General features: G+C 44.5%; 1 protein-coding gene across 2 annotated transcripts in view; it reads right to left on the bottom strand.

Annotated features, from left to right (window-relative positions):
* GMIP (GEM interacting protein) overlaps positions 1–15,601 on the bottom strand; it is a 320,436-nt gene extending 304,835 nt beyond the window's left edge. Inside the window, exon 1 of one of the 2 annotated variants that reach the window (XM_078681149.1) lies at positions 13,918–15,601. In XM_078681149.1, coding sequence (XP_078537275.1) covers positions 13,918–14,191 — 274 coding nt within the window. In that variant the 5' untranslated portion in view covers positions 14,192–15,601. The remainder of the gene's footprint in view (positions 1–13,917) is intronic. The other variant, XM_078681159.1, reaches the window with a different exon arrangement.
* Between the last annotated feature and the right edge of the window lie 251 nt (positions 15,602–15,852).

Here is a 15,852-nt window from a genome sequence, read left to right on the forward strand (position 1 = left end):
AGGGCCAGCGTACTACAAGGTACAGAAGGCTTTGCGATTTAGTCACGCCCACTGTGGCAGGTGCAAGTGATTATATGAGCAGACGCGGCCAAAAACTGCTCTTCCAGCCCTTCATGAACAATGCCTCTGAAGAAAGGATTATTTCCTGAAACGCGTCAAGCTTTACATGGCTTTGCTTTAATTTGGGGCTTCCAGTTTAGACTTTATGGATATCGGCTGTTTGCCCAGTCGAGAAGCGAGGCCCACCTTACAAAGGGTTCGTGCAGGCTCTGAGAAGGGGCTTGCAAAGACGGAACGAAGACAAGAGCAGCTCCAATGCAGGTGGTGCTGCCTTGAGCACGAAGCGACTGCTGCAAAGCGCAATCTGAGGGCTTATAGTGCTTTACTTTACTCCACTTGGTGAATACTTGGTTCAAATTGCAAGGACTGTTGAGTGGCCCCACTGTGGGAAGAGGGCCAGCGTACTACAAGGTACAGAAGGCTTTGCGATTTAGTCACGCCCACTGTGGCAGGTGCAAGTGATTATATGAGCAGACGCGGCCAAAAACTGCTCTTCCAGCCCTTCATGAACAATGCCTCTGAAGAAAGGATTATTTCCTGAAACGCGTCAGGCTTTACATGTTCAAAGATTGCTCTGAAAGCTGTCAAGGAGCGAGCAGTGAAATGGATGCAAATAAACGTGCTGATCTGAACTTCGTGTGGCTTTGTTTTAATTTGGGGCTTCCTGTTTAGACTTTATGGATATCGGCTGTTTGCCCAGTCGAGAAGCGAGGCCCACCTTATGAAGGGTTCGTGCAGGCTCTGAGAAGGGGCTTGCAAAGACGGAACGAAGACAAGAGCAGCTCCAATGCAGGTGGTGCTGCCTTGAGCACGAAGTCACTGCTGCAAAGCGCAATCTGAGGGCTTACAGCGCTTTACTTTACTCCACTTGGTGAATACTTGGTTCAAATTGCAAGGACTGTTGAGTGGCCCCACTGTGGGAAGAGGGCCAGCGTACTACAAGGCACAGAAGGCTTTGCGATTTAGCCACGCCCACTGTGGCAGGTGCCAGTGATTATATGAGCATACGCGGCCAAAAACTGCTCTTCCAGCCCTTCGTGAACAATGCCTCTGAAGAAAGGATTATTTCCTGAAACGCGTCAGGCTTTACATGTTCAAAGATTGCTCTGAAAGCTGTCAAGGAGCGAGCAGTGAAATGGATGCAAATAAACGTGCTGATCTGAACTTCGTGTGGCTTTGCTTTAATTTGGGGCTTCCTGTTTAAACTTTATATATATATATATATATATATATATATAGCTACACATTCCTATGTCCATGTGTTGGTTTTAGGAAGAAGTGGCTGGCACGCTGGTATCCAATTTGAAAGTTTATTACACCAAACCCCCCCTCACCCTAACAGACGCGTCTTTGCAGGCTTCGTCAGTGTTACGTTAGTGCAAAATATTCACCGCCATTTAAAACCTTTAGCCAGTTTCACATTTCATCAACATCAAGACAGGACTACTAGCATCCACATCGATGGTGGCCATCTTGTAATGTGCAAATTGCACCCACATTTCAAGTTTACAAATGGCGGTTTTTGGATTAAAGTGCATAGTGCTCATTAAAAACAGTTAACGTAATTGTATTAATACACAATTTCATTGTAGAATTTCCAAACACAGTAAAAGTATTTTTAAACACACAATTCCATATTTTTATACCGAAATTTTCTTTTTCTATATAAGAAAAGTGTTTTTTTATCTTTACAGTGTCTCTTATGGACCTCTATTTTTTCGGTTGAGGAATTGTTAGGAAAGATAGCTTCCTATTTTCCATGGTGTTGGTTATTAGGCCCTGAATGGGCAAAAAAAATAAATATATATATATATATATATATGTATGACAACGTCGGGGCGGGCGGGGGCCCTACAGCCTGAGACAACGTCGGGGCGGGCAGGGGCCCAGAAGCCTGATTGCTCCCGGACAACGTCGGGACGGGCTGCTAGTATATAAGATAGTAAAATATTGTTTTATGTGTCAGACCAGCTATGAGGTCAACAAGCTAGATACAAACTCCTCAACAACATCTCAGAAATCTCCTCCATCCTCCCTTGCAAGTCAATCAATTACCCCCATACTTGCCACTATTTTAACACTTTCCATCTTCTCAATTTCAGATATCCATTTTTATTATTAAGTCACTGCAGCTCTGTTGAATTTCTATGTTCTTGCCCTACATTTGGATAGAAGTTCCATAGTTGGAATCCCAAGATTTCTCAAATTTGATTTTAAGTCATGATCTTCATTAACTTTGGCTCTATGGGGTTGCGCTCTCTTTGTTTTGAATCTTGTAATACCACTATGATGCCCGCGCTGACCATACAATTTATTTTCTAGGATTCTCTGCACCTAGTCATGTGATTGCTTTTAATAACTTGGCACATTCGCTGTTCCATGAACAGCTTGTGTTTGAATTGAACTATCACACACTGTCCCACAAACACACCTCAGTCAAGGGGTAATGCCACACATGAGGGCACATGCTGACCCTGCCCCCAGGAACAAGATCCCGAAATGCATTGGGTGCATTCACAATAAAGTCGTGACATGTGGAAATCCCTCCTGTCTGTAAAGATTCGTGGAATTAATTTGGGAATGGATAAAATAAATCGATTTAAAATGAGAAATGAAAAAGAAGAAAAGGAACAGTGTTAAAGAGTACATTAATTGCAGCATATACAGTGATTAACTTGATTTATTGGATTCATTGGAGCAACAGGCAAGGTTGTGCTGCTAGTAAAGGGATCTAACTGGGTCCCCGTGTTTTCGTTTATAATTCGTAAGCGCAATTGGACGGAGCACGTATCTAGCATCGCATGCCACAACAGGTCTGAAGCAGCGAAACGGAGCCAAAAAAATAGACTGATAAAATAAGAGTACAGAGGTGTGCATCTCATCATTGTAAAAGTACATTCCCAGGAACAAGAGAGCATATAGTATTCTGCATGTGCTGTGGTGAGTTTGTAAAAATACCAGACTACAAAAGTGTGCCAACACTGATTCAGTATCAAGGTTAATAATGCATTTCGAAATATGCTTTATGTGAAAGAAGCATGACCCAAAACTGAAGCATACGGGAAATGTAAAAACACATTAGGTTAAAGAAGCAGTGACGGCATTTGTCGACATAAATGAATCAATGGGGCACATATGCATTCCAAATATATACACTTTCGGATTGGCAGCAACAGAAGAGGTATAATGTGGATGCATACTGAAGTGCAAGCAAAGCACTGAAATAAAGTGTGGTCTTCTGGTTAGCTATTGACGATATAAGAGAAAATGTGTTCCAATGTTCTTTATTTTCAATATATGCATTTATGTTGTGTGTAGAATAGTTCAACTGAGGAAAAATATTGTGAAATAAATCTAGACGATCAGGGGAACGCAAAGTACATTCCTGAATGCCCAAGTTGATATATATTATGCTGTAATGGGAGAGAGTGAGAGAGTGTGTGTGTTTGTGTGTGTGTGTGTGAAACATATTAAGTAGCATCGAAAGGTTACATTCTAGGAAACAATTAATAATATTAATCAATGTATCGTTTACTTTTGATATATATTTTTTGGTGTCAGTTTTATAAAGTTTCAATTAAAACTAGATACTACGAAATGCATTAAAAGTCAACGATACAATGTGATCAAGGACAATTACAGGATTCACAATTCTCAAGTGCACAGTCAGTGAAAGGTGAGTATCGTCTGTATGAAGAAGTGACAGCAGTTACTGTCCAGGAGGCATATAATAACGTAAAGTGTAGAAGATATTCATCGGTACATGCAAGCTACTACATTTTTTTTAAACATGTAATGTTCCGAAAGACGCCCACAGCTATAATACCACTGGATGGAGATTTGAGGGGTTGGCAGCAGGAGAGTAGAAATCGGGGACTTGGTGCTTTGGTCCGCAACAGGTGCCCCTGCACCAGTGCACTATCGGTCCAAATCTATGTAAATGAGCTACAAGCTACTAGGATGCGGAGGGTTCGGATTCCGAAGGTCAGTCCTGCTGACCACCACAGCAGACAGAGGCCAGAAGCGACTGAGAAAGAGGAGACACACAGGTAAGGATGGAGGATACCATAGCAGCTCAGTAGGGGGACTAGAGTATCGCACAGGGTGAATAGTAGTTTTCTATATGCCCCTGCGCACCGTAGGACAGCGTTCAGGCAGCTCACATGTGCCGCTCACTCACCTCCTCACTTTCGGTTCTGTAGGCAGCGGCGGCTGCAGGAAAACACAAGGGTACCTAACTTCTGCCGTAGAGTAGGCCGCGCCATCATGGCAACAAAAGAGACACTGACAAAAGCGTGAGAGCGGGAGACCATAGCCAGAGAAGAAAGACACCTGTAGACAAAGAAGAAGGACTACCATGTAAAGCAGGAGACTGCAGGCAGTTGGAGAGGGAAGACACCAGAAGATGAGACCCATGTGAGCAAGCGAAATAGTTACTGTAAGGAGGCTACTACAGAGGAACACCTTAACAAATGAAACAGAAATGATATCACTTCAAATGGGAACCTTCAAAACACGGCTTTGTCCCCAAGCTACTGGACACGAGTAAAACAAGCATTGGCTGCGCGGCCGTGAAAGTAACGCGGCCGCGCGGCCGTAAAAGCGAAAGTGATCGCGATCAGCGAGACACAAACTGAATGATGAAAGAATGTGCTCACAACTCCCCAGAGACAAGCATTGGCGGGGGGAGTGGAGGCCAGCAGTGACGAGATCTGTGGTGGAGGAGGGAATTGCAAGGCGGAGAGAGACACACAAGGCTTAATGAGCCTTGACAGAAACCCACATGGCGGCTGCACGTGTGCATGAACACAAGCTTGAGGCCAGCAAAAGCCTCTGGTAGCACTTTCAAAAAGCCACTCACTAAATTTCTCGCAGAGCAGCGCATGCGCTGGCTCAGCAAGACCTAAAAAGGATGTAAAGGAATGATAGAAAAAAGACTTACCACTGATCAAGAAGCTCTAGCTCAAATATTCCATGCATCACTTTTCTGTTGCTTCATAAAGTTGGCCTTTTAGCTCAAAGGGCCTGATTTAGAATTTGGTGGATTTAAAACTGGGTCACACATGTCACAGATGTCCTGTCCACCTTTTTACAAATGACGCAGGATTTAATGCACTGGATATACAGTGATAGATTATCCGTCATGTTTGAGACGCAGTTTCCCATTCACTAAATTGTAAATCAGGCCTTAAGTTTTCCAGGCAGGTCAATGATGCAGCCTTTATAAGCCTTCGCATTTACCTTCCCACAAATGCCGCATATTTCGTCTGAACTCCAAGGCATAGTGCGTTAAGAGTAGGTCGTCCCCTATTCCTTCTCATTATCTTTTAATAGGGCCAGATGAATTTGTTTTTTCTACTTCACATAAGTAATTTTCAAGGTAGATCTTCTGGAATCTGTTTCCACCCACTGCCACCGAAGAAGAGTTACATCAGGCAGTATATAAAAGTCATCCACCGACTGCTGTGAGTTTGCCAGTCTGCATGAAAAGGCCTGCAGTCTGCCCCACTGCTTTTATAGAATCAGAACAGGTAAAAAACAGGGTCCCAGTGCTTAATTTGAGCTGGTGTCTGCCAGTGCTCAGCACTAACACTTAATTCTCAACACTAGCATTGATGACAGTTCACCAGATGGTGGCACTGTTTGTCTGTGTTTTGAGGTGAGGACATCAAAAGTGTTTAAAGTGTGTACAGTTCCAACTCTTGAGGTAATTATTGTTGCTTTGGCTGGCCTCAAATAGTCCGAACCGTCACGCCTGTACGAGTGTGATGGTTAATAGTTGTGTTGGTCCTGGCATGTGCACCGCTAACAGAGGCAATGGGTCGTGCAAGCCTTCGTGCATTCTAAGAATGGGCCTCACTTCTATTTTACAAATACAGCACTACAGGGTCTTATTTAAATGAATTAAAAGAGTGTCCATTCAAGTTGCTAACCCAGCATGCAACTGAATGGCCTATCTTGCAATCAATAAGAATATATTGCTGTGTTAAAACTATTGTGATTGAATGCTGGCAGGAAATCGTAACAGTTGCGGATATCCAGTGCATCCCTGTACCATTTTTGGCCTATAGAGATGTAGACAGCCCAGCCACAAGCTGTTTTCCTGAATTAGGGAATGTAATCCACACTTTTTTCTCTGGGGTGGAGTTGATTGGGGTTTTGGTATTTTCCAAAACGAATTCTGCTCTGCTGGTGGAAAAAACATGCATTGGCAAAGCCAATAGACCTGGCATTGGCTGCCAGCCTTTTGGCTTTGTCAATGACTCTTTTGTTTTGCCTTGTATTTGGTAAAAGTGTATTTTTTGGTAAATGCCAGGCTCTTGCCAATTGAAACAGCATTGACTGAAAGAAAGCATATGTTTCTGATCTTAAAAAGTACACATTGCCATGGTAGTCGCTGTCACTGAAGGGAACTATTTTGCGGGAATTCTCTTGTAAAAGGACAGCATGCCGTGCCTCACAAGGAAGTTGCCCAAAGGCTGAAGTGGCTGACCCACTCACTAGTCCTCGCAGTATGCCGTAATGGGCTGAAGAAATATGTTATTAAACCCTCTCTTCTTTTTTTCTGCCATAGGCTTTAATGGGCTTCTAGGTTGAACATACAATAATTATTAGCTTTATGTTAATTAATTCTATGATTACTTTCATTATTATATCTTTTTTGTTTTATATGATACTTTCTATCAACGTTTTGTGGCTTGATTGCACCCTAGAAGCCATTATTCAGTAGTTTATTTATTAATGACCTCACTCAAATGCACTCATTTATTGACATCAGAAGAATGCAGGTAGTGGTGACTCAGGCTTTTTTTAAATCATCTCTTTATTAAACAATGTGTCTGATGTAGAAGACACAACAACTGTTCCACTTTTAACCATACACTATACATATATGTTGTTTTATTATTTGAAAACCCAATATAAATGCTTGTTCATTAAGTCTCTAGTTAAATGTAACTATGCACTTGGTATCAACTGAGTGTCCATTAAACTTAACACCAAAAGCACAGGAGATATTATAAGGAAATATGGTCAACTGTGTTTCTAGAACAGAAATATGATGTAAAATAAATTTGGAAACAGTATTGTGATAGAATATCAAGTGTTATTAATAAATAAATACCTTCCAGGTCCAAACGTTCAATTATTCGACAATTATGAAGAGCAATAACCTTTTTTCAGACTCCAAAAATAATGTCCGTCTTGCTCCTTTCGTTATATATTGCTTTTTAGGTCTGGCTTTAGCTAAGACCTTTTGATTGTATTAAAAATATATATATATATATATATATATATATATATATATATATAATATAGTATCCTTACGTAAAGGGGCTTTCAACCAGCCATCTTGACCCATTGGCCTGTTATTGAGCATTCAGATCTTTCCTCCGCCCACTACAGCACACAGTATGGGGCAGTTGGTCAAACATTGGCTAACTTCACTGTGACTTACGACATTCTGCTCTTCGCAGAAGCACATCCACGCACGAAGATGTTCACCGTAATGCCAGTGTGCTTTTTGGGGCGAAAAACATATTTTTGCTTTTAGGCATTTTTTTCTATATTAACGGTAGCCCAGCAGCTCCTTTAATTTAAAAAAAAAAAAAAAAACAATGACAAAACAAAACATACATTGAGAAAGTCAAAAGCCTGACAGCCAGACCTACTGGCTTGGCCAATATTTCTTTAGCATTAACTTTAACACTGACTGGATTTACCTTTCCCAAGGTCAAACCTTGAAATTCAGGTTCATATCTTGCCTTCTCTTATAATCCCTCCCAGTCACCACTGTGGTCGTAGAAGCCACACCGTACACTGTGGTGCCGAGAGACCAAGCGGTGAAATCTTCGCCTCTCCAGTTTGTCTGAACCGTGTGATCCAGGGCAAACAACGTCAGTGTGCATGAGTTACCTTGACTCCAGAATTTGGGAGTGCTTAGAAACAGGCCAAAGACAAACCCTGGGTAGAGTGGAGATGAATGAGATGATGGATGAATAGATTGTGAGTGAATGGATAAATGAATGAATGAATGAAAGTAAGTATCCCTGCTTTAAAAACTAAGCAAACAGAAGCAGGGTTTTTCATTGGATTAGTAGTAAGGCAGGGTCAGATTACTGCAGGAATGATGACATTATGTTGGTGAGAAGAGTTCCCTGGGTTGGTTCAGGTCACAAAGACACCCCTGTGGATTGCGTCGTATTTAGTTTCAGGGGCCATTCTGTTGCTGATCCTCTCCTCTGCAGACTTCCCCCTTTTGGGACACTGGTTTAATGAAGGTCTTTGGGTATTCTTATAGGTCACTGGGTAATGGGTGTTCCCTATCACATAATGGCATAAAGTGTGCCGCGTAGAGCGTGGCGGGAATTTGTTCCAAATCGATGCACCCTGACTGACTTCATTGTGGATTTTGATTTTATTTGTGCTCAGGAGACATGGGCCCTTGAGCCTTTCTTTATTGATGGTGTTGCCACCTTGTGCACACCAGCTTTGCTAGCCATCTCAGACAGAGCGAAGGGTAGATGAGCTTTTCTGATTTCAGTCCAGAAGGCAGGTCGGGCTTCCTGGTATATTCCTGACTCTCCTCACTACCAGCTGGCTTGTTTAAAGGAGCGGCAAGATCTTGGTGGTGAATTATTATAATAATAACCTTAACCTGTGGAACTGGGATGTCATCACATCACTAAGCCACGCCTTAGCCAAAGAGGCCACGAAGTTCAACCCATGACTGGTCTTTGCTTTTGATGTGTAGATGTGAATCTGGTGTGTCTGCGGTAGCCCGTGCATTGGACTCTGGACTAACCCATCTCCAGCATAGTCCAGCAGGTGATTTCCTGAATGGCGTTATGATCAAGTTTAATCTGTTTTTTGGAATGGACATGTGTGATTGATCAATAGTCCAGGAATCACCTTGCACCGGCGAGTGCGCCGCCTCTGTTATTGATTTTATTTTAATCTCAGAAACGCTGCAGCATCTGCTCTAGGTTTCTGGGTGGTGCCCTACTGTGCCAGTGATCATAGTCCCATTGTCCTGTCTCTCACTTTGATATTACTTCCTCCAGACAGACAACAGGGTAGGTGGAGCCAGGAAGCTGAGGGTGTGTAAAACAAAGACCTAATTTTGAGTAGCTTTGTGTGGGTGGAGTCGATCCACCATCTGTTTATTTTCAGGCTGAGTTGCACGCTAACACGGCATCCTGTGTTCGTTATGGCCCACGGGTGAATGAACTCCTTCTTTTAAGATCAACAGGGGGGAGTATCCCAGGGGTGTGTCCTGGTCACTTTTCTTTTTACTTTGTATGTTAATGGACTAGAGACATGTGTTACGGTCAGGACTTGATCCAGATGGGCTTATGCCCACTACCAGTTTTCATTTATGCTGATGATCAATCAATCAATCATTTATAAAGCGCGGCATATCACCCGTGAGGGTCTCAAGGCGCTGGAGTTGCAGACTGCTTCTTGGTGATCTGTTCATTCAAACAGCCAGGTCTTGAGTCCTTTCCTGAATTGCCGCAGCGATGGGGTGGCCCTGAGGTACAGGAGATTGATGTTGCAGCCTTTGGCCACCAGGTGTGAGAAGCAGCATCCTCAGCTGTTGCCTCGGCAGATACGGGGGATGTCTGCGAGGAAGAAGGAGGCGGATCGTAGATGTGTGGTCAGTTGGTGGAAGGTTATGCATTTGTTGATCATGCTGGTCCTTCTTTGTGCAGGGCTTTGTAAACGTGGGTCAACATCTTGATCGGCCATCTCTTCTGGACCAAGAGCCACTGTAGCTTCTTGAGGTGGGGTTTGATGTGGGTCCATCTGTGGTCCTTCTGCAATTCTTATGGCATGTATTGCGAAAGACCTGCAATCACTGATATATTCATTTGTTCTTTTTATTGAAAACTTGGATTTGCAAACCAATGTTACCAAATCCTTTACGGTGATCTACAGCCCACAATCACCCAAAACCAGGTTGTGCCATATTGAAAGCTTCCTACTTCAGCCTGTAAAAACTTTTCAGTACTTGGGAGTTCTCTTTCATTCAAGCCTCAAGTGGGAGAATTGTCATAATGCCAGAGCATGCACTATTTTGAGAGGGCCATCGAAGGTGTTTTTTTAGATTTTTAAATAAATTAGCAGAAAACCGGTTAAGGAGATATTGGAGATTTACAAAAATAAATGTATCTCCTTTGGCAGCTGTGGGGCTGGAATGTCGATGCATAGTGATGCTATGGTACTTCAGTGAGGGGTGGACGCCTTCCTTCGAAGGCTTTTGTCTGTTACCTAAATCAACATCTTTTATTTGTCATACTGAGCTTGGACTAACTTATTTAGAAGATCTGATCGAACTCCGCCTGTTGACATTGTGAGTAAATTTGGAGAAAAAAAACCTTAACCGTAAGATTATTCTGGATTACCTTTCGCTAGACCATGGTCACCACATACCCTGGATGGAATGCATTAAAGGGATCTTTTAAAAGATTGGTTTACTAGGTATTCACTCCTCAGAAGCAGGAAATCTTTGAACCAAGGAAATTTTAAAACAACTATTACTGGAGAAATGCAATAGGGACAGGTTATTGCTGGACCCAAACAAATCCATTGGATGCTCTTATTTTGTACATGTCACAACAAATTTAATTGAACTTTATCCCTGTTTTTTACTTGCTATAGTTGGTTCAAACGATTTTGAAATCACAGAACTGCTTTCCTTTTTTTTACAAGGATTATCTTATCATCTAGTTTGATTTGTGCATCTGTTAACTTTTTTACTGCTCCATAAAAATAAGGAATCAACTGTGCGTTACATGAGATTTTTTGGGGGAAATTGAAAAAACTGCACCAATGCCCTACGTTGCGATGCCTTTTTGCACTTTTGAATCTTTGAAAATAGATTAATTGTATTTTTATTGCCCCTCTTATGTATTCTGTATCGTTTTATTATGTCTTTTATGGCCAATATGAGCTGAATAAAGACTATTGACTGACTGAATGTACAAATGAGTCCTGGAACTGATTGAAAACTCAACGACTGAACAGCTTAATTCGCAAAGGAGTAAACCTATGATGAACGAATGTGCTTCTATCCTCACCCCCAAACCAAAACTTCAGGGAACTAAAGGGTGTTCTCTTTCCAGAGGGACATAGATGATATGAGGGAAGCTGATGTGAGAAGGGGAACTTTACAGTTTGTGTTTGAAGGTATGATATGGACTAGGCCTGCTGCGGTTTTAAATGCTGCTCTTTAAATCTTGTCCATCGGTATTTGCTTGTCACGTGGCATTGCAAAGTGTAGGCACATTAGCTTGACTGCTCGGTTGTCACCGTAGGGTTTTGTGAAGTCCCGCTATCTTCTAGTCACCTGAGTAGGTTAATGTCCTATTACTTACCGGTAATCTTCCTTACCCCCAACCGGAGTCCTCCTCGTCCCAGTCCACTTCACAAGTCCGGACTGGGACGGGGAGGATGGAGGTGAGGGGATAATTCCCCGGCTGCAGGCACACATCTGTAATCTGCAGGTAGGGACCCCTATACCACCAAGATAGACAATGGTTGGATGGGCAACGCTGCAAGTTTCCATGTCGGCGGGATCATTCAGGGCTCCATCGCACTATTTATGGGCAATTGTTATTTAACCTGAGGAGTCGTAATAACTACAAAGATAGACCGCAGGGTCTCTGCACTGGCTGCAGAGGTCTGTGTATAATCGAATTAAGTACCAGCATATTAAGCCTGCTCAGTACGTTAGTACACCTGCTGCAGAGCTCTTTTTTTTTTTATAAATCCTGGGTCACATGTTCCAGTTCCAGCATGAGACGGTAATGCACCTGCAACAGTGATGTGCGTGTAACCTGCATGGCACTGGTTTAAAGCCTGTTAGGCTTGGCCTGTCAAACTACAGTGTGTGCTTCCACAGCTGACAAAACCAATGGATCCCATCCAGACCCCTAGCTATCCAGGGGAGTAGCTTGGTCAGTAAGATAGGGGGTGTGGGGGTGGGGGGTGATCTTCAGATTTGCCAACAATCAGACTGGCATATAATGTTAAAATACATTATACGACAAGCAGGGTTCATGAGAGGGGTGTAAGGGGCAGTGGGAAGGGAGGGGAATGCGGATTGGCAGAAGTACTAAGTGAGAAAAATCACAATATTTTGTAAAATAACCAACATTTTTGAGGATTTTTAAAATAGAGAGAGAAAGAGATTGTGTGTGTGATTTTCTCTGCATGTATATAAAAATCCAACAGACACCTCACCACACCCGACTAAGTGCTCCTGTACCCAACTACTTATCAGAAAATACATTTATTAGGGGTGGTGTAAAACTCCCCAAACACCACCCCTGGAGCTACGTCCCAGCAACTGTCACTACCCCCGTTACCCCGTTTACCAATCTTTAATGCTGCCACTTTTATCCCATAACTAGGACATCCGATGGGATGGGAAATGGCCTTAGGAAGACAGGTCACATTGTTCTAGCATCTGGAAATTAGCATAGAGGGTGCTGGATAATTCCTCATATAATGGGATAATGCTTATGTGTTATGACAATATGACGTTTAATTTCCATGTACTCTGATTTGCTGATGAAATTATCCATTTGCTCACACCACAGTGATACAGTATCCTTTGTTTTTTAATAAGCGAAAATAACATATAATTACCCTTTATATTGGGGGTGAGCCAGAAAGACTTTTCTGTTTTACTAGGGATGCTGTCCGTTACTCTCCTAATTTTGCTGCCCACTTGCGACTTAGAATAATTTCATATTTTGCATTTCTCTGCATTGTCATTTCTTTGACAGACTTCATGGTATTGCTGTATTGCTTACTTTTGAATTTTTGTAATAAAACCTTTAAACTTTTTATTGATCTAGATCTCAGTTTTTGAGTGGGCCCATTTACTTAATAAACTGTATTTTCTGATTGTTAAATGCATTGGGAGCCGTGCTTAATTTGGGCTGGTGGTTGCTGGCTGGAGGGGGTTGGGGGCGGTGGCGCCAGCACTTATTTTCGGATCAGATAATTCCCAAGTGCAAGTGCGGGAAAAACAAACAGCTCGGAAAGGCCGAGGAAGAGAAAGACGTGCAAAACGGTTACGAAGGGAGAAAGTAGAAACCTCAAGTGTGAGAAAAGGGGGCAGGGAGTGTCTGGCAGTGGATTAAAGACTACCAGCCTTGGTATTCCCCACACCGACCTTTAATTGCACCACCCGCTGGCTTCTGAGCAGAACTTCAGGGAACTGGCAGTATTTCTTTCTCAAATTAAGCACTGGATTAGCGAGGTGCCTTAATGGAGGAGACAGTGCCTCATGAAATTGAGATTTAACACCATCTCCGATCCAGTGAATGTTGGCATTCTGATTGAGGTAAAAGTTTGGAGTGTCTAATGTTTGGGGTATCACATGCCCCAATGCTATGCCTATAACAGCGCTTCATTATAAAGAGCCAGTCCGATCTGCTTTGCCAGTGCTTGTTTGCCATCAGCGCCCCTAGCTTTGCTCTAGTTATTGCTTAAAGCAACAATATTTAGCTTTAGGTTGTGGGTTCAAAGCTGCCCTGAGTCCTACCTGTCAGTAGTTGCCCCATCTCGAATTATGTTGTGGGTGAAGTGGAGGTCTGTGAATGGCCGCGCCCCTCACCTGGTATGGATTAAAGAGGCCTGAGGTGAACCCAAGGCTACACAGCCTTGTATTCACGGCGCCGACATTTATAAAACTCAAGTAAATAAATAAATAAATAATAGTGCTAGCAGCGGGCTTCTGAGCACATCTTCGGGCACCGGCACTCATGCTTCTACAAATTAAGCACCTAGCTTGTGGGATCATTCTATAAATGGTCACCACAGCACAATATAACGTTGGCTCACCTGCGCCTTGGAAGAGCGCCCTGAAGTTGTGTAGCTTCTGGTCCACCATCCGCAGGCGCCCGGTTACTCGGACCAGGTCATTGGGGCACATTTCCAGGTGCACCTTGGAGCGCCCGGGCACTGGCTCCTGGACCGAGGCCCACAGCGCCACGAGGAAGCCGGTGTCCGTCTCCTTGTCCAGGGCCGGGGGGGCGCCTTCTGGAGGTGGGGCGACATCCGGGGCCTCTTGACCGGTCGTGGTCCTTGGGTCGCCCATAAATAGCCAACGGAACATGGACGCAAATCCTCAGGCCCTTGGGTTTGGGCTGCGCGGGTGGCACAGAGAGCTTTGCCCAAAACTGGCAGCCGAGGTGCTAAGGGTCATGTCTTCGTGACTTGCACAGGGAGACGAGTTGGGAAGCTACCTCACCTTGACCCCTCAAGGTGTGAGGCCATCCTGTGTCTGGGACGCGGCCAGTGTCACCATCATGCCCAAACTATGGCGCACGCCTCCCCGTGGAATTCCAGAGGGATTGATGGGTGTCGTAGGAGCTTTCCTGGTGCCCAGTGGGCCGCACACACGGGGAGAGGCGAGCTAGTGGCCAAATCGGCGACCGTTGACACAGAACTAAGCTTCAGTCTTGTGTTGCCCTCTGCAAACTGTGCGCTCCTGGGCACATGGCCGTAGCCGCTGCAAGTTTATGTGGCAAAACGGCGAATTCTTCCAGTCAGGCTTACGACACTTCCGTTCCTAGTGGATTTGCTCTCGTTGGTTCTTGATGCTCTTGAAGTATTTTGTTCTTGCCCCTGGGTCATAAACCCTTCGGTGTCTCCAGGGAATGAGGCTGTTGGTTCCCGTTCTTCAACCCTCCCCTTTCTGGCGCTCTTGCACCTTTGGGGTCCCAGATGTCTTGAACGTTTTTAACCCCGAATAATCTTGAACTTGTAGGTTCCAGTGGTTCTGGGCCTCTTTGCGACCTTCGGTTCTTGGGTGTCTTGGGTTGCAGGGCTCCGGGTTGTATTGGGCTATTTATTCAGTGCCTGCTGTTCTTAAATGATTGGGGATCTTTCGCTCTGGAACCCTTCGATTTCTGCTGCTCTTGCTCTCCTGGCTTCTGGGTGTTCTCCGACCCTTCAGTTGTTGATGCTGGCTCCTGCTTATCGTGAATCCTTCAGTGTCCAGTGGCCTTAGGACCTTCAGTTTCTGGTGTCTTTGAATTTCGTGTCACAGGTTCTCTACAACTCTTGTGTTTACCATCAGTGTATTGACCCTTTTGCAGATCGCCGACAGGAGGTCCTCTACCCCCATCCTCCTGATGCTTTGAGTTAGGGTTCTAGAGCACCCCAGCTTCAGCAGCTGAGATTTCCTGCGCATGAGATTCCAGACCACTTGGCGCTGTGTGCGCGTAGCGCCTAGAAGCGTTCTGCTATGCAGATGAAGCAACACGAGTGCGCGTGCTCTCCGCTCCCACAGTGAATCTGGAAGCAGCGCTGCTGCTCGGAGCTGCCCTGTTGCTCGTCTTTCGTTGTGGGGGGCCGGGCGACACCTGCCCCCAGGGTCCGTCTCAGAAACTTCCGATTGTCCGTCGTCCTCTCCCGGCTCCCGGTTTGGCACAGGTTTCGCTCTCGGTGGCTGCTGCACCTTCCCTCGGGGGAGGGGTGAAAGAATGCCCCCGCCTTGCAGAACCCGGTTCCGGATACTCCTACCTGGCACAGGTGTGTTAACCCTTCACCGGCCGCCTTGGGAGACGAGTCACCCTGAAGGTGCAGTACTGCAGGGCGTGTGGGGTGAACTCCAGCAGGAACTTATTAAGGAGAAGTTGGAGACGGGGTGCAGGCACAGAAGGCAGGTATCTGAGGAGGCTAATGCACCTGCTGAGTTTATCCAGGAGACTGAGGGGGAGACTTACTAAGATTTTACGCTGTTTGCCTCACAAAAGTGATGCAAATCAGTGC

This window comes from Lissotriton helveticus, chromosome 1_1 (genome assembly GCF_964261635.1).
Source record: "Lissotriton helveticus chromosome 1_1, aLisHel1.1, whole genome shotgun sequence".
Classification (NCBI taxonomy): Eukaryota; Metazoa; Chordata; class Amphibia; order Caudata; family Salamandridae; genus Lissotriton; species Lissotriton helveticus.